Source organism: Cicer arietinum, chromosome 7, assembly GCF_000331145.2.
Source record: "Cicer arietinum cultivar CDC Frontier isolate Library 1 chromosome 7, Cicar.CDCFrontier_v2.0, whole genome shotgun sequence".
Taxonomy (NCBI): Eukaryota; Viridiplantae; Streptophyta; class Magnoliopsida; order Fabales; family Fabaceae; genus Cicer; species Cicer arietinum.
In genome coordinates this window covers 13,122,113-13,142,629 of record NC_021166.2, presented here as the reverse complement: position 1 = coordinate 13,142,629, position 20,517 = coordinate 13,122,113, and the positions used below count along the sequence as shown (strand labels likewise).

At 29.3% G+C, this 20,517-nt stretch overlaps 2 protein-coding genes across 2 annotated transcripts; one reads left to right on the top strand and one right to left on the bottom strand.

The window, feature by feature from the left end:
• Positions 1-176: 176 nt before the first annotated feature.
• Positions 177-2,392, bottom strand: LOC101488358 (pentatricopeptide repeat-containing protein ELI1, chloroplastic). Its single transcript, XM_004509037.4, has one exon. It carries the CDS (start codon positions 2,287-2,289, stop codon positions 391-393), a length of 1,899 nt encoding a protein of 632 aa, XP_004509094.1. The 5' UTR covers positions 2,290-2,392; the 3' UTR covers positions 177-390.
• A 7,870-nt stretch (positions 2,393-10,262) lies between these two features.
• Positions 10,263-11,205, top strand: LOC101515605 (zinc finger protein 7-like). The gene has a single exon (XM_027336524.2). It carries the CDS (start codon positions 10,329-10,331, stop codon positions 10,917-10,919), a length of 591 nt encoding a protein of 196 aa, XP_027192325.1. The 5' UTR covers positions 10,263-10,328; the 3' UTR covers positions 10,920-11,205.
• The last annotated feature ends 9,312 nt before the right edge of the window (positions 11,206-20,517 follow it).

Here is a 20,517-nt window from a genome sequence, read left to right as displayed (position 1 = left end):
TTTAATACATCCAAACATACTTTGGAAAATGAACTAGATTTATTGTATGATGGTCAAAATTACTGAATTAGAATGAGACCCGAAACTTGTTCGCAATATTTCTGGGTACAGGCACATCAACACGGTCTCATTTTTTGTGACGTTCACTAACATTCTCTTATCAATTGATCCGTCGATTCTCAAATGCAAAAACTTTCTGGGAATATGCTCCGTTGATTCTCAAATGCAAAAACCTTCTAGGAAAGCCAAGTAGGTTCAACGTTTTCAAATATACAATTGAAATTCAGTGTTATATTTAATATCGTAATCTAAGAACCCTCAGTTTAACTGGAACGGCAACAACTTTGGCATGGGTGATTTTCCTCGAGTAAAATAATTTTGGGAATGAGTTTACCAAAAATCTCCACATGAACATGAACCAGTGTCGAAATGGTGGAACCGGTTCTGGTCCCTCATTACAATTTTACGACCAGTGATCGTAGATATCATCTTCATCACAGTGTGACAATCCAAACAAACACGAAGGTTTTTTACAATCTTGATTGTAGTTCCTGGACGTGTACTAATAAGCCCAAATGCCAATGCAAGTTTCTCACTGTGAACTTCCAAGGATAACTCCTTCTGTTCCTCCCCTATGTCAAGTAAAACAACATCTGTCTTTGGACTATAACCATTTCCCTTAAGCCAACCATTCATCTCCTCCAACATAAAATATATATCTTTGCTCTTAGGATGTCTTAAATCACCAGCAACAAACTCATGTACCCTGTTGTTAACTTCAACTATACTACAACCAGGTTCCTTTTCAATTCCGTTGTCTTTCATCAACGATCTCACCCTAGCTGCACCAACCCAGTTGCCAGCAACAGCATATATGTTCGATAGAAGAACATAAGTCCCAGAACTAGCTAAATCATTGCTCATAAGAAACTCTGCTATCTCCTCTCCCAAAGAAATATTGTTATGTAGTTTACAAGCCCAAAGTAGAGTTCCCCAAAGCACAGGATCAGGATCAATCTTCATACTCCTCACAAGATCATAAGCTTCTTGCAAACAACCCGCTCGACCAAGAAGATTAACCATACACCCATAATGCTCAATACTTGGTTCCATCTCATACTCACTCTTCATCAAATTGAAAATCTCCCAACCTTTTTTAACCAAACCAGAATGTCCACAAGCAGTCAAAAGTGCAATAAAAGTAACATAACTTGGTTTAACTCTCATACCATACATCTCATGAAACAACTCAAAAGCTTCTTCACTAAACCCATTAACAGCACAACCCATTATCATAGAGTTCCAAGCCACAACATCTTTACCATCAATTTTTTCAAAAACCTTTCTAGCATCCTCCAAGCTCGCACATTTGCAATACATATCAACCAAAGCAGTACCAACACGAACTTCAACCCCCAAACCATTTTTCTCATTCTCAATGTAAGAATGAACCCATCTACCACTGTCCAAAGTACCAAGCTGACCACAAGAAGAAAGAACAGCCACCAAAGTAATCTCATTAGGCCTAACTTTTTCAACAAGCATTTTTCTAAAAAGCAACAAGCTTTCATTCGGAAACCCATTTGAAGCATACCCATCAATCATCACGTTCCAACAAACCACATCTCGATCGCTACCACCCACTTCCATTTCATCAAACAACGACCGAGCCTCACGGAGCTTACCGTGTTTCGTGTAACACGTAAGCATCGTCGTCAAAGAAACTAAGCTTCTTTCAGGCATTTTATCGAACAGTTTCTCAGCTGAAAAAACATCTCCACCTCTTGCGTAACCGTCAACGAGACCCGTTGCAACGTAAGAGTCGGAACACAAACCGAATTTGATGACGTGGCAATGAATGGCTTTGGTGGGTTGAAGCGTGATACCGTTGAGAAGGGAAGAGAAGGTGAATGCGTTGGGTTGAACATTGTGGGTAAGCATTTGAAAGTAGTAAGAAAGTGCTTTGTCGTTGAGATTTGATTGGGTGTGGGCGTGGATAATGGAGGTCCATGTGTACACGTTTGGGTTACGGGTGATATTGAAGAGGGAAACGGAGTAGTGGAGGTGGCCTACGGTGGAGTAGCGGCGTTGGAGTTTGAAGTTTAAGATGGGGTGGTCGTCGAGGCCACGGCGGATGAGTATTGCGTGGATTTGGAGAAGGTGGTTTTTGGATTTGGATCTATCGATTAAGTGAGCGAGGGTGTGTACTTTGGATGAATGTGTGGATGGTGGCGCCGCCGTGGATAAGGGCGGTGGTGTTATGATAAGAGGGGTTGAGGCTGAGGCCATCGTTGTTGGGCCAGCTGGTCAACGAACATATTAACATGAACTTAATTCTACATTTGTGGGGTCAAAAGTGAAGACAAAATAATATTAACACTAACTTTATTATTTTGTTTTTTTGACAAAACTTAATTTAAATTTTAATAACCCATTTTCGGAATTGGTCCATATTTTAAAATCTCTCATTTTCAATCTCTAAGAGCACGTTGGAGAGCACGTTGGAGGTGGTCATAAGTTTCTGATATTTTTTTAAAAAAAATTAATTTTAAAATTAAAACATATTCAAATAAAATGCTGAGTTAATTTTTATTTAATTTTATAACAGTTTTGCTTTAAAATTTAAAATAAAAATAACAGATTTTATAATTTTTTATTTTGTTTTTAAGTTAGCGACCATCACTATGATCCACCTCTGATCACTGTCACCACCATCTACCACTCACTTTCTGCTACCACCATAACTCATTCTCGACCACCGACATCATCTTCGATCACCTTCATCGTCATCGTTCATCTATCCACGGGCCACCTCTAACAATTGCCACCAAAATCTTCAACCACTAGCCATCCACCTTAAACCACTAACCACTACCACCATCTTCAACCACTAACCACCACCATCTCTAATATCTGTCACCCTGCCGACCACCATCTCCACACATACCACTACCATCGATCACCCATCTCCAACCACCAACTATCACCATTGTCTATCAATATAATTATAGTTAGTCACACTCCGACCACCACCTCCAATATAAACTATCTCTTTTGACTGTTACGGCCATCTTTGACAATCAATTACTATTACGATAGTCATTTTTCACAACTATCATTTTCAACTACTATTACTAAAATTGTTATAATTATATAAATTACAAGAGGTGGGTATCGTTGGTAATAACGGTAGTGCAAGTATAGAATGTGAGAGATTTGTGACTTATTTGAGTCATATTTCAAAAACTCTATTTTAGTATTTTAAAATTTAAAAACTTGTTTGGATTACTTGTTTTGTATAACTATTTTTAATATTATACTTTTTAAAATTAAAAAAGCAAAACAGATAAATAGTGTTTTATTTTTTATTTTTTAGTTTTTTTAACTCTCTAGTCAAAAACTATTTTAAAAATTGGAGTTGCCAAATAATTTTTTTTTTTAAGTTTTGTTTTTTAAAAACAGCTTTCTAAAATTTATTTATAAAATAGTTTTCAAAAAACTAAAAAGTAAAATACAATCAAACAAACCCTTATATTTTAGGAGGAGATTGCTGGGTTCAAGTGTGAGTGAATAAGTTTCACATCGACTATGAACGCGATAAATATTTTATATATAATAGTGGCAACTCATATATCTAATGTCTTAAGATTTTTGGTAACCCATATACCAAACCCTCTATATTTTTTTTAACAAAAGGTTTAAGGTGTAATGTACACAATATACGAAATTGAATTGACTTAATTCAAGGTAAACTCAATTAACCTAAGCAAACGTAAATTCAGATAACTTAAGCATACATGAACTAATTAATTTGTGTATATTTACATAAAATGAGTTCACATATATCGCTGCAACTCAACACACACAAAACTTAGAAAACTCAAACGAAAAACAATGAAGTGAAAGGAATAAAATATTGATGTGTTCTTGATTCAACTCAACGTAGGAAGAGAAGTGAAGAGAATAGAAAGATTAAAAAGAAAGAACTGATAGTTAAGAAGATGAGAAGAAGAGTGGGTTATTATTTTTTTTGTGACGATCAATGTTAGTAATTAAAAATGTTAATATTATTAGTATTTTGTTGGGCGTGAAGATCAAACATACGACATGCTTTATCTTTCTACTCTCTAACTCCTCCATCCCAACCAACCTTATAGTTATATCTTCATTATCCTCAATATATAAATTAAATGAATTCCTATTTTAAATTAAAAATTTCAAAAGAGTTTATTTTTATATTTTGCTTTACTAAGGTAAAATATTTTTTATTCAATACCAATTACATAGTATTAGTTCTGAGATCGGTGGTAGAATGATGATTAACGAATGAGTATGATCTTTACTCCTAGCTCCTCGTCAAGGGGGTATACATGTACATACTCAGAAAATCAAGTAAGAATTTGTCAGAGAATGAAAATAGAGTTTATAATTTCAGTGTACCTTTATGATCTTAGGGGTCTTTGTTATATACTGGATTCCTCTAGAGTTTCTAAAAAGTTTTCGCTATGATAATCAAAAGGAAAATCCATGATTCTCGGATCACCCTCTGATATAAGACTCATATCTTTCTAATCACGAAATGGTAATTTTCATTTAACGGTCGTAATCATGGTAGGATAGTCATCAAATGGCTCTGAATGTAGAGATAGATGAACTATCGTGTACGTCATGATAATATTTTCTTCTTGTCCATTTTGTGGTTATTATCGAAGGTTTCGGGTGAATTGTTTGTTTATCTGTTAGACATGGACTAAGATGCCTGGGGTCCATCACATAACATTTATGTATATAATTCTTTTAATCAAATAATTTTCTTTTGAAGTTGCTTTTTACTTCATTGTATATCCATGTTCAAGTTCTTTTGAACTTATTCACTAATTTGAAATAAGTTTAATGTCTCAAAACAATTTTTATATCTATATTTTTATTTAGGTTTAATTGTATTTTTTAATTTTTTTATTGCTCTAATTTCAAACTCAAATTTTTTGGTCTTATTTTCACATCTATTTGTAGTAGTAGTTCAAAACTATAATTTTGACCTATAAAATAGTGATATTTAGTCTAAAATACGGTGATTCATGACTCCAATTATAAATTTAAAAATAAAATATAACTTTTAGAGAAAAGATTATTATTTTATAAACTAAAAGTAATTATTTTTAAGATAAAATTTATATTTTTAAACCAAAACAATAAATTACGAAAAAATAGATGAAGTAAAAAGTTTGATTTTAAAAAAGAGACTATTTTTTTTGAATATTTTAAAATAAGAGATCAAACATACAATTAAACTTTTAATTTATTAATTTATGATATATTTAATATATCTATAAAAAATTATCACATAATTAAAACATGAAACAATTGTCATTTTAGATGAAAACATAAGAACTTGGCATAAATTATCTATAAATCGGTTACTAGACATGAAGGAGTGAGTATATAAGTGGATGATAAAAGTTAACCACTGTATGGATTGTTGTGTAACGTTTACGCTTGGATTAAGTTGGATTTACAAATTGAAAATCAATATAAGTACAAAATGTGTTAATGAAAACTTCCGATTCTCCGTGTGATTTATGTTTTTCGCCTTTTGCAAAATAAAAAGAAAACAACATTGATATATATCAAACAAGTTTAACCAGTTTTACTTTTATAATCCCCAAAATTAAAAGACTCAAAATAGTTCTAAAAAATTCTATTTTAAAAAGAGTTTATCAAACAAGTTTTTAATTAATCAGTCTTTGAAAAGGGAATTAATAGGCCCTAAGTATTTGAATCATCAACCGAACAAGTCATTAATTTCTTTTCTTTTTTTCGTTTTTAAAATTAAGTGTATCACAAGAAATGATTTTGTCATAGTTTAATATATATTTTTTACAAACAAAATTATTTAGTTATTACTCAAAATTTCATACATAACGACGAATTTAGATTCAAATTTAAATATTCAATATAATATTTATTAATTGAATTAAAATTAAAAAGAAAAATAATAAGTCACGACCTAACAATTAGTTTTTTATTATAGCGAATCTTGAAGATCACAACAATTGCTTCATTATTACATCCATATTAAGGAAATTATAAACTTTTCTTTTAGACATGAGTCATAAGATTTCTTAAGAACAGCATTTGTGGGAAATATACTGATTTCCAAAACTGAAAAGTAGTGGTTGCTCTAAATGCACATCTTCTGCTGTATATAGACCATGTAGTCCAATAACAACTAGACAACACACAACCGTCATATCTAGAAACTGATCTAAAAATTCAACAGCACTTTTTTCTTTTAACTTTTTCTCACCATTATTCTCAACTTTATAGGAACCTTTAACTTCCAAAATAGGAGTTTTGCATTATTACCAATAAAATATAAGATTGTGCAGCGACAACTGGATGCACAATATTTAGTCTATATAAAGCCATTTTCTAAAAGAGTAAAGAGTTAAGTAAAAAAAAGAGTAACACATTTTTTTAAGTAAAATATAATTGAATGTGTTTTCTCTAAATAATTTCGAGATCAAAGAGACTAACAAAATATATATTCAAGGTCAGAAATTAGATAAACATTTAATGTAATTTATTAACGTTCAATAATTTCAAAACACCTCACCAGATAGGTTCAATTATTCTAAATTAAAGCAAATTTTAATATAAATCTATAATATTTTCCATAAGTGGTCTTTTTAGTTTATACGAACTAATACGGTAACAAATAAATTTTGTTGGTAGGCCTAAAACTGACGCTAGTAGTCATACTTTTAGGGCGCCTCTAATATTTAAAGTAAAAATTGAACAGAATCTGCTTCTTCTTTTTTAGTGAAAATGTGCTCTGTTTCACTTTCACTGTAGTACCAATCATGCGACATTTGCCATGTCTAACAAGTAACAACTATTAGGGATTGTAAAATGGGTTAAACCGATCCATTATTAACTCGTTTAAAAAGGAATGAAGTAGGGTGGGACATATTAATTAGTGTTAATAAATTATCAAATCTCTTTACAAGACGGACTAGTGGGATGATAGACGTCACAACAATTTTTTGATTTTTTTTTATTAATTAATAAATTCATAAAAATTATATAAATAAAATTGAAGATTATTTAAGAAGAACAAAATATAAAACTAATTAATCAAACAAAAATATATAAATTATTATTCAAAAATATAGAATATGTGTCATAAAAATTTAATGTCTATATACCATATCAATTAACAAATTATTAGCAACATGAAACTAAAATCATGAAACTATAGAACCTTAATAAAATCATCTAATATTTTGTGAATTGATAAATATATTAAGATTTATAATAAAAAAAGTTTTTATTTAGTTCCACGGGTCAACCTGTCCTGCTTTGTCTTCTGTTTTTTTGACGAGTTAGACGCAGTGGACCAACTAATAGTGATAGATTGAAAGTCTCAACTCTATCCCACAAAAATTGATGGATTAAACGGACCACCAGACTGTCCCAAAGCATTTTGTCATCCTAACAACAACGTAAAATCCATTTTATGTCTTGGATGGACCATACCGTGACCAAACCAACATTTACTGTACTGCTATGCCAATATTTTTGTGTATGCACGTAAGTTGTTTGTTTTCTCCATATAAAATTTGTGGCTCCTAAATCACCAAGATCAATTAATAATACAGATATCTAGCAGTGTTTGACAGTTGTTCGTATGGTCACAAGGTTCACAAATCGCTTTGTTACGTGGTATAAATTCGAGTATATGGTTCGTTACTTAAAAAAGAATTGGGTATGTAGAGTATACATAATTGATAAGTTTGAGTTCGTTAGAATTATAGTTAATATATTAATTAATGTTATGAATGCTTTTTATTTAATCAAAAACTAAAAATTACATACTATAAATTTATTAATTAAAAACGAAATGTTTGTAAATTTTCATCACTTATATGAAAAAAATATGAACATATAACAATGTGCATTATTTTTTCTCATTTTTTTTAAAGGAGTTTGTATTTAAATGTATTAATGTTTGACCTTTAGATGCCAAAAACTAAGTCTAGAAACTTGAAAGCTACTTTATAATAATACTCCTAGTAGCTAATTTCCGAAGTCTAATATTAGTTTTTTTTTTTTGACTGTTTTGTTTTTTTGTTTCATTCTTTCTCACTTGTACTGTTCATCTTCTTTCTACGTGTCTTCATTTTTTTTTTTATTTAAAAAAAAATTATTGAAAGGGACGAATTGGATGAGAACCCACATGAACCAAAATCGCAAAAGTACCGCGAATTAGTTCGCAAGTACCAATTCGCGGTTCGTGGGGCTAGTGGTGAATTATGTAACTATTTGTTCTATCAGGGTCTAGTATGGGAGCCGGTAATTTCATAATAATGGATTAAACGCTTCCTCTTGATTGGGAAAATGGGTTTATAACTACCAAGTTGGAGTTTTCGTATAGTTGGTTTCAGTGATGAATTTTGACAAGTATTATTAAAGGGGGCCAACATTAAATAGATTATATATAAAATAGTTTTAATTAATTTCATATATTTGATTTTGATGTAGTGGTAATTTTAATTTTTAGATGTATTAAAAGTATGTGATTTGAGTCCGTGGCCTACCCCCATCATAACTAAACTCCACCCCTGATTGATTTTAGATAATCAAATTAGTCACACATACAAATGCATCATTATGCGATGAGATCACAATTTAGACCGACACAACAACTCTATCCATTATTTGCATCCTACCTAGGGCGAAGTTGCATTCTATCACACAATATAATTCTTCTTTAATAAAATTAAATATAGAACTTTTGTACCGTAGTTTATTATATTTCGCCCACATCAATTTCTAGTTTCAATACTTACCTGTATAGAGTGAATATTAAGGTGAAAAAGTGTTTCACATGATCTACAATAGATCAATGTTTAAAAATAATATAAAATTATAACAATAATTTGTGTCGCTTGATGTAAGTAGAATTTATAGTATTACTTGTTCTCACGACTGAGACAATAGTTTAATCAATACAATTTCAATAAAAAAATTCAAGAAAATAATATTTATATTAAAAATCAACTTATATTTATTTTTGTTTGTTTTTGAATCAACATTAATTATTTGACAGTCTCAACTTTTTAAAAACCTAGAAGTTCTTGAGTATCTCCTTAAAGCCACAACTACTGTTGGGATTTTGAGAAAAAATTTAATTATCAATATTCACCATAAACTACATGTGATATTTCTCGACCTAAGCAATAGTTCCCCTACATATACTGTTAGTTACACGTACTTGAAGTATAAAATGCAATCTAACTATAATAGTACAAGACGATTTGAACAGTCAAGGGTGTATTCTAAAGTCCACCACCACTAAGTAAGAACCTATTAAGATGCTATAAGAAGTGTCAACCACAAGACAAATAGGAACCTCAAGCCATAAATTGCCAAGACCACCGTATAACAATAGCATTGTCCAATGCTCCTCTCAACAGTTTATGCAAAACTCATATTGGAACAAACATAACGTAGTGAATAGTGATGAGATCATAAAACATACACACTTTACCAATTGTTATTATTCACCCCCCATTTCACTACTTATTGCACTCAATCATCCCACTCCCTTTTTTCTGTTAATTCTCACTTCCACCATCCCCAAATATAAAATACTTCTAAAGATTTTTTTCTTGCCGTTTTTGATGATTACTTTCGATATTTCAATTGCAATAATTATTTTTTTATTAACATACTTTAAATATGTTATATATTTTTTTCAACTTGTAATAATTGCAATTGTTGTAATAATTATTTTATTAAAACACTTTACATATGTTATTTTTTTTTTCAACTTGTTGCAATTGTTGTATGATTGTATGGTGTAACACCTCTAAATATTAAATTTAGAAAGAAAAAGTTACTATCTTTAAATCTAAAAGTTGTTGCACCATACAATACCACTCCAAACATGTAAAAAAATATTGAGAAATATTAAAAAGTGTTTCAAAGTTATTTATTAGCGTTTAAATATAGAATTTTTTTTTATTAAAAGTGTATTGAAAATTATATATTCAAAATTTTAAAAATTTAAAATTTTCTTTTTATTAAAATAAAGTTTTTATTTTTTGATTCTTTAATAAATATTCTAAGTACACTTATTGGTCTAATCCAAAAATATTATATAAAAACATTAAAAAAAAGTTCCTCTTAAGAATAAATTTATAAAATAGTATCAATCATCAAAAAATTTAATACTATCATGATGATTGAGTATTTAAGAACAGGCACATCTATTCCTATATCTCTCAACCACAAAACACTTCTAATATTAAAGAATCGTTACTATGACTTTCCTTAAGGAGAGCAAACACAATGATAAATCCTCAATCAATAAACAAGAACTTGATGATCGATCACAAAACACTAACAGCTATGAAACTATAATCCCTGAAGAGGATGATGACAACATAGGAGAATGGTTGAGTTTAGGAATCAAAGGAGACATGTCTCTTGAAGTAGCTAATCAAAACCCAGATTTTCAATCTCAATCATCAAAACCTGTTCAAAACAACAAGGTTTTTTCATGCAACTTCTGCATGAGAAAGTTTTACAGTTCACAGGCTTTAGGTGGTCACCAGAATGCACACAAAAGAGAAAGAGAAGCTGCTAGAAGTTACCACCAATCTCATAGGATGATCACATCATCAATGGCACTTGGAATTGTCCAACCTCACTCTCTTGTGCACAAACAAAACAGAGAAAGCTCTGCTATGGTAGCTCGATTCGACGATGCGAGTTCTGGAATTGGAATGACATGGACACCCTTTGTTCTTGAAGAACAAGCTTTGAATTTTGTATGGCCCGGAAGCTTTCGGATGGATAAGCCAAAGCAAGAATCAGATATGCCTAAGCTTGATTTAGATCTTCGGCTTTGATACATGTAATTTTGTCCAACTTCAGAGTCCTTAGTGTTTTGTTTTTTATATTTTTATGTTATTGTTGCTTGCAAAGTTTTCAATTGCAGGGTGGTTACGTTGCGATTCTTGATATATTTGTAGAGAATTGCAGTTAAGTTGATGTGGCCTCAATCCCAATTATATTGCAGGGACATCAAAATCACAGTCTCAATAATGGTTGTGCCTCGGTCTTAATCCGATCTTAAAATGTTGGTTACTTGTACTAATAGTATACTAAAGATACAATAACTTTGATATTTGAACACTTCTAATTTTCATACATTCAATCAACACTTTACTTATTTTATTTATTTTTTTCTTTCTTTATCTTTCTTTCTATCACATCACCAAGATGTCAAAGTTATCACATCAATATCTCTTATTTTCTCTCTCTCATGGTATCAAATAGATATTTGGGTCTCCACTAAACAATCTCCGAGACACAACTAAAGTTGTATTAATTGTTTAATTTGTTATAGGATATTGTGATGTCAATGTCAATATGCATTATTGCAATTTTTTACACTAAAACTTATTACCCTCTCCTTTTCTTTTAAAAATTGGGTTATTATTTTAATACGACTCATTCTGTTAACAATTCCTTGTTCTTGGTTCATGAGAGGTTCGTGATAACAATTCTTTGGTGTTGGTTCATGAGAGGTTCGAGAATCATCTTATTAAATTAAGAGCAAACAAGTAAGTGAATTGAACACTACATCTTTAATCAAAATTTTAAGATAATGGAATTATAGATCATCTTATTTATATATTGCTTAACATTCACTTTTTTTAACCAATATAAACTTTTAATTCACACTTGACCAATACTTGTTTATATCTAATGCTAATAAACCCAAATGAAAATAAAGTAGGAATAATGGTGTACTTAGAAGTAAAAAAAGTATAAGAATAACATACCGAGCCAAATTGGTTTCCACATAGTTGTGTATTCTTATCTAGTAGCAAAATTATAAGAATAACATAAAAGTATAAGAATAACATGAAAAGTAAAATTGATCACCAAAATAGGCGTTGATAATTCTTATCTAGTAGCAAAATTAGAGATGAATTTTGTATTCCACTTGCTAATCATTTTAAAGTGAGTTACGAACAATGACTACAAATGAGAAAAACAAAGAAGATATTAAGAAGACTCTTTATGCATCAGTAGTTGACAGTTCAATATATGTTATGGTATGAACGAATTTAGATATTATTGATGTTGTTGGAGTTGTTAGTATGTTTCTCTTTAATTCTAATAAAGATCATTGACTAATAGTGTCATGAATTCTCATATACCTTAGAGGCATTTTTAAAGTATGTCTATGCATTGGAGGTGGTCAACATGCATTAGATGACTACATATATGCATATATGAAAGGTGTTCTTGATTGTTGAAAATTTATTTTTGGTTATATGATATTTTTGCAGAGGAAATGACTATCAAAGTTACAAAAGCTTGTTGTTTTATCTACTACTGACATTGCAGCAACTGAAGTTTCTAAAGAACTTCTATCGATGAAGAAATTCCTACAAGAGCTAGGCTTCAACTAAGAAAATTTTGTGTTATTCTGTGATAGACATATTGCGATCCATCTAAGCAAAAACCCAATTTTTAATGTGAAGTCTAAGCTATTAGAACAAAGTTAATTTGAATAACTATGACCCTTACTTGTTTTAATGATAACAAAATTATTTTGTTGGAGCAATTTAAAGCACTAACGATCTGATTAAGTGTGCAAATCCTAAATCAAGTTTATTTTGAATGACTTTACATTGCATCCTGTGATAATTGAACTAAGTTAAAGGAATACCAAGACTCCACTTTGATTTTTGTATTCTAAGTCTTGTGAACGCTCTCTAAAACGTGCCTCTGGTGATTTTGATAATACAAGTAATGCTCTGGTCTGACTCTGATGACTACAACAAGCATCTAATTTCTATGCCTTTAAAAAAGCAAGTGATCGTCTGCTTTTGATAATCATAACAAACATCTAATCTATATGTCTCTAAAAAAGCAAGTGATCATCTGCCTCTAATAATCACAACAAGCATTTGATCTCTCTGTTTTTGAAAAGCAAGTGATCGTCTGCATTTGATCGTTATACTTCGTTTAAAAATCAATGCTTTGTGACAAGTCAACGTTCTGAAAAGACAATGCTCTGATGAAAAGTCAACTCTATAAAGAAGACAATTTTTTTTGTGGATTCCCTGCTCAACACTTTGAATTCGTTATTTGTCTAAAGGTCTATGTAACATACTCTGATTGTGATATCCTTTGTTATCTTTGTCTCCATATCAAGATACGCAATATCAATTACAAGGACTATTTGTGGACCAAATTTAATGGAGAATCAATCTCTGAAGATGTTATACGAAACTTCATAATACATGTTGATTTCTTGCGATCATTACAATGACCAAAAGCCCTAAAGTTTTCTATAAAAGGACGTGTAATCCTCATTGAAGAACACAACAACAACACAATACAATAAGCACAATACATCTGTCTATGCACTTTTGCTCTCTATCATTTGTTTTGTCTAAGTGCTAAGAAATAGTTTATGTGAATACAACTTGCAAACAACCTCTTGTGAGAGTATTCAAAAAGACCCTTAAACTTGTTATTTTGTAACCTAGTCCAGTAGTGGATGCATTCCTCAACATTTTGATTGTACTAAACTAGAAGGTTGATAAAACTTACACATTCAAATTTTAACTAGCAGATGTTCAATGGAAGTATGATTCAATTGGTGAATTAGTGGATTAAATCCTTCAGTTTGAAGGGATTGGACTTAATTATTGTGTTGGTGGTTAACTAGGATAAATTGGATGTGTTGTTCTATATTTCTGTCTTATTTGTCCTATTTTTATCACTTGGTTTTAATATTGCTAAAACATTTTTTAAAATAAAACACAATTCAAACACACCATTTTCTTGTGTTTCGCATTCTACAAAAGCATATTGAGATGTGGTATCACTGGATACAAAACGCATTAGAGATGAAGTTGTTTTCAATTGAGAAGATTCATACTAATGAAAATGGTTCATATATGATGACAAAGACATTTCCTGTAACAAAGATGAGCTACAGAAAAAAGGCAAGCATGGTTGTTCATAATCCTGATAGTGGATGGTGATATTTTTTAATCACATGTGTAGGCATATAGTCATTGAATTAGAGTTTTGTGGTGCATTGTCATTATCTAGCTCTTGTAAAAATTATTTAGGAGTTAGAGTTTATAATGTTACAAGTTGCATTTAGACAAGCAAGGCATGATCAAGCAAGAACTCGTGGTTATGAGTCTTGAAATTATAATGGAGAAGATGGAGACTATTTTATCCATAATATTTTTGTAGATGATGAAAAATTAAATGAAACCCTTTATATATTGGTATGGAAAACAATGTTTCTCATGGCAAGCTTAAGCTTCATATTACAATATGAGCTCTATATTCAAACAATTGGATTGACTCGTATTGGAAGATGTATGATACCACGTCGCATTGCGAGAGAGTATGATTGCATTGCGAATTAAACAATGCATATTTCAAAAATTTCTCACAATGGATTTCAAATATGCCATATTTCTTCATTATGGTCTTTTGTAGAATATTTCTTTTCAATGACTCGAATAGTGTTGATGAATTTTTAGAATCTTCCAAACACATCTTCAATGAATTTATCTTCCTTTATTTTAAATATTTTGTATTTTCTTACAAAAATACTAGCTTTAGATTTCTTAATTTACTCTAGAAGTTATTTTATGAGATAAAGCTAAAGAGTCTCATATCTCTTTGGTTGCATTACATTTCCACATTTTTAATAATTTGATTGACACACATTAGAAAATGTGTAACTTTGTGAGTTAAAAAATATTTATCCTATTTTCCTTTGGGAGAATCACTAAGAGGTACACGAGTTACGACATCTTATAAGTGGAGGATAGGCTTCTTCAACTATATTCCACAAATCATACTGATTTGATATGAAAAATGTTCTAATATTGTGTTTCCAGTAGTCATAGTTTAACCATGTAAACAAAGGTGGACAATAGATGTTAGCTCCTTCATTTTTACCTTTATTTGCCATAATGATGATGAATTTTTCTTTAGACAGGGTTAAGTGTTAGCTTCAGAAATCAAGTGCTAATACCAACTAAAACTGAGAGAAATTACCACAAGAAAATGGATTAAATTATAGTTTAAAATATTTCTCTTATAAAAAAAATTTCAAAAAAATTTTCAAGTAATAAAGTGATAAACATTTTAAGTTGATTAAAAGATTGTTTAGAAAATATTTTGATAAACTTAGATTGATTAAACTTGTTAATAATAAATCAAGATAATAATTACCGTGGAAAATATAGGTAAAAGATCAGAGAAAAAATAAACGACTATTTATCATAGTTCACTATAAAGCTTATAGCTACATTTTGTCTCTTATATATATAGAAGAATTTCTCAAGAATTCACACTCCGAATACATAAACTTAAGAGTATTTTGTTGTTGTCACTCAACCCATTCTTCTTAACATGCTAGTTATGACACAAACGATGCCTATTATAAAAAATTTGCCTTCACTCAGCGCAAATACAACCTTTACAAAAAAAGTGTATTATCTTTTTGTTTGCTTGGAAAACTAACACGACAAATGAAAACTAGTTCTAAAACTTGTTAAGAGTTTTTACAATGTTAACTGTGCCACCCCTTTTTAGAGCATGGAAGAAGGACGTCACAGTTTTCCTACCCAACTTTAAATGCTTAAATTTAAAAAGACATATGAAAATGTTTGTTTATGATTTTTTTACCAATATATCCTAATTTTTAGGATTGTTAATCCAAATACCTAACTTTTTAATTTGGTTATTAAAATGCCCTACTTTAAGGTTTACTTGCAAATTCTCTCCGGAGGAGCGACCTATCAAAGACCAATTTTTTTTCTCCTAATAAGAGGTTGCTTGGCAGGGATGCGACCTCCCAAAGGGATTTTTCAAATTTTTTTAAATGGTTTTATATTTTATGTAATTGTTAAATAATAATAATAATAATAATAATACATTAATAAATAATAATAATAATAATAATAATTAATTATTATTATTGTTATTGTTATTATTATTAAAAACTGTTATAGTTAAAAATAATTATAATTAAATTAAAAATAATTATAAGTAAATTAAAAATAATTAAAATTAAAATAGGAAATTAATATTATAACTATTAAAAGTAATTAAAATTAAAAACAGTAAATTATATTATAAATTTAAAAGAAAATACATTAATACCATGAAACAAAATACATTAAATTAATTAAAAAGTTCAAAAAAATGTGAATGAATATATTTAAAAAGTTTAAATAAATATGAATGAATATATTACTTCGTCAACCATCGATCAATTGTTTTTCGGTATCCTTCTATGTCGTTGAAATTTAGCTTCTCGTATTCCTTAATTTAATGTATTTTGTTTCATGTTATTAATATAATTTTTCTTATTAATGTATTTTCTTTTAAATTTATAATATAATTTACTGTTTTTAATTTTAATTACTTTTAATAGTTATAATATTAATTTTCTATTTTAATTTTTAATTTAATTATAATTATTTTTAACTATAACAATTTTTAATAATAATAATAATAATAATAATAATAATTATTATTATTATTATTATTATTATTATTTAACAATTACATAAAATATATAAAACCATTTAAAAAATTTTGAAAAATCCATTTGGGAGGTCGCCTCCCCGCCCAGCAACCTCTTACTAGGGAAAAAAAATTGGTCTTTGGCAAGTCGCACTCCCAGAGAGAGTTTTCAAGTAAGCCCTAAAAAGTAGGGCATTTTGGTAACCAAATTAAAAAGTGGAACATTTTGGTTAACAATCCTAAAAACTAGAATATATCGGTAAAAAATCCGTTTGTTTATTTTGTGTAAATATAAACTTTAATAAGTGAAAAATGTACTCTAACATGAGTACTATTTTTTTTTTTTATAAAAAGAAAAATGTTTACAAAATTTCTTTTTGGATAAACTTCATAGATGAATACAAATAATATGCAAAACGTATATCTTTTTCTAATGCATTTAAAAATCTTATAATTACAATTTCAATTCAAATAAATAAAACGGTAAATCTTAGGGTACAAATGGCGGGTTCGATCGGATTTTGTGTCCTTTATTCAGTTTCAATATTTGATCGGGTCAAATTTTAGATTCTAAATTTGTCCCTTAATCTAATCAAATTCGATGAATTGTGGGTTCATTAAGGACATAACAAAATAAAGACGAGACAGGTTAGTCCCAAGAGACGCCAAATAGATATTTAAAAAAAAATTAAAAAAAATAATGGCTTAATTGCAGTTTTGATTCCTCAATTTTTACTAATTCACGAAATTTGTTCCTCTATTTTAAAAGTCAATAATTTTGATCAATCTCACATATTTTTAAACTAAAAAATGACGATGTGATATATTTAAAAAATGTGAGATACAACTTCATGATATAAAATCATCTAGATGTATTCATTATTCATATGTCATTAATTAAATTACAAATATGAAGAAAAAAATTAAGTTGAAAGTTCAGTTTTTATAGTATTTTATTATGATTTTATGGTTGTTAATCATTTTATATCATATCACAAGCTATTTAAAACATGTCACACTGCCATTTAAGTTAAAAAATCAGAGAGAAACCAAAATTGTCGACTTTTAAAATAGCGAGACCAATTTGATGAATTAGTAAAAATAAGAGGACTAAAATTATAATTAAGTCAAAAATAATTAAACATAAAGAAACTCATAATATTGTTTTAAAAACGAATTTAGTGATCCGATTGATAATTTTTTAGAGAAAGTGAATCAATAATAACATAAAATAATTATTAAAAAAAATTATTTGTCCTTAAAGTAATTTTGGACGAGACGTGTAACTCGAATCGGTTATTTTTCTACGTTGTCCTTATTATTTTTGAGACCGCATTAAACCCATCACATAGCTTACGAGTCAAAACCGAGTCGCGAGATGTATCGGATCTTGTACACCCCAAATAAAAAAGTCTTTACAAACCATCAATAACTAGTCAAACACTGAATATGTCACTTGGAGAGTGCTCTCATAACATCATTATTTCCTGAGATATTGGAGAGACTATCCTTTTATAACTCTACCACAAAAAGCTAGCCTTTTAATCAAAAGATTGAGCTTCAGAACAATTCCTTCCATAATGCGCTTCCATTCTTCTAGTAAACTCCAACTTGAGGTCAATTGCTAACTCATATAAATGTTATCATGCATCTAATTGTTGCAAGAGTGAAATACTCGTACACAAGTTACCAACGTGACGATATAACAAGGTTACACATAATATTATACAATCATTTGCAATATCTTACTAGATAATATACATTTACATCATATCATACATCCAACCAAATCATATAGAAACAAATAATCACATAAGATCAATTAATCAAGAACACATAAATCATTCTACATCAAAAGTTAATCAATTAAAAATGATAAGAAACCTTTTCCCAATTATTAATAAATGTTAGTTTTTTGATTTGTTAACAATATGTCAATATCTTTATTAAATCTACTCCATGGAGACTTCTACATCAATATAAGTGTAAAGTCGTTTCTAAAACAAAACACACTTATTATTACTTCTTAAACAAATATAGAACTACTTGAGTAATTGAATGACTATCGAATATGGAATGACTACCAAATATAGAATCGCTACCGAATATGGAATAGCTATTGAATATGGAATGCTTACTGAGTGATTGACTAATTGATAGAATTTAAAATAAGAAATAATATTATTAATATAATAATAATAAATAATAATATTAATAAATAATAAAATATATATAGGTCGGCTTGTCGGGCCTAATAGACTTTTTTATAAGTCTGAGTCTGACCTATTTAAATAAATAGGCTTTGAAAGCATCACGAGTTTTGTACTGTGCACCCCCTCATTTTACCTCCCACCCCCCAAATATTTTTAAAGACTACTTTGCCCCTGTTTAATTTGTATAAAATAATGGAAAATTTTAATATTTCAGTTTTCCACCCTCCACTTTTGAAAATTATAAAAAAATTCTTAACTATTGAAAATTTCAAACTTTCGAAATGTAATTATGCAGAAAAAATTACTAATTTCCAAACTTTGAAAAAATACCAAACTTTCAAAATGAAATATTTCAGAAATTTTGGAAAGTTTGGATGAATATGAAATTTTCGAAGTGTATTTTTCTAGAAAGTTTCGAAAGTTTGGATGAATTTGAAACTTTTGAAGCACATATACTTCAAAAATTTCAAACCTTCGAAGTAATTCCATTTTGAAAGTTTCAGAACTTTCGAAAGTTTCAATTTTTTTTTAAAAACTACTGAAACTTCCGAAATTAGATATCAAATTTATTACTATTAATTTATTACTATAAATGTATTACTATGTATTAATATTAATTTATTACTATAAATTTATTACTATAATATATTTCCATGAATGCCAAAGTTTCGAAAGTTTTGAATTGTTCGAAAGTTTCGAAAATTCTGAAATTTTCTATTTCGGAAGTTTCGAAAGTTTCGATAATTCTGAAATTTTCTATTTTGAAAGTTTCGAAACTTTCAAATTGATCAAAAGTTTCGAAATTTTTGATCAATTCTGGAAAAATACATTTCGAAAGTTTCAGATTTATCAAAAGTTTCGAAAATATCAAAATATTCTGGAAAATTAAGTTCGTGTTTATCAAAAGTTTCGAAAACGTAAAAAAAAATTCACTTTTATATATTTCGAAAGTTTAAAAAATTTGAAATGATAATGTAAATTTTGGGAGTTTCAAAAAGTGGGCTGAATAATGGAGTGGTTAATTTTTTTAAGGGACAAAATGGTATTTTCATTTAGAATGGGGGGTGGGAAGTTAAAGTGGGAAGGTGTATAGTACATTTCTCGAGCCTAACATTTTTATTAAATAGGTCGGACTATAAATAGGTTATACCATATATTCCTAAGGTCTAGGCTATTTTCATCCCTAGTTAGACCATAGACCCCTGAACGGCATAGTCTATATTTATTATAGATATGCGTTGTTGTATTATTTTCCAATTCTTTTTATTATTCAACTTAACATACCCGTCAAAATAAGACTTTTTTGTCAACAACAAAATAGTAAAAAAAAAAGACTAAATTCAATGGTAGTGAAATACTTTAAAAATCAGTGCTATATTTGTAGATTTAAAAACAACTAGAAATTGAATAGCAAAATAAAATGAAATAAAAGTGCAATTAAATAGTATTTTGTGTAAAAAGTGCAATTAAATGAAGGGTGATATGATTCATTTTCCTTTTCTATTTGACACATGGCATGGTCATTTGAAGAAACAAATACATAAGCTGAATACCGTGACAGATGACACATACATAAACATCCAAACAGAAGCTGATGTGTCGCAAATGGCATGCAAACTGCACGCACCCGCACACGCACATAAGCGCGCCGCACACTTCCTAAACTCCACTCTCCCTCCATAAATAAACAAACAAATTTCTCTCCAAC

What these genes read in the sequence shown, in the direction of transcription:
- LOC101488358 (XM_004509037.4), bottom strand. Translation starts at nt 2,289, where the DNA reads ATGGCCTCAGCCTCAACCCCTCTTATCATAACACCACCGCCCTTATCC.
- LOC101515605 (XM_027336524.2), top strand. Translation starts at nt 10,329, where the DNA reads ATGACTTTCCTTAAGGAGAGCAAACACAATGATAAATCCTCAATCAAT.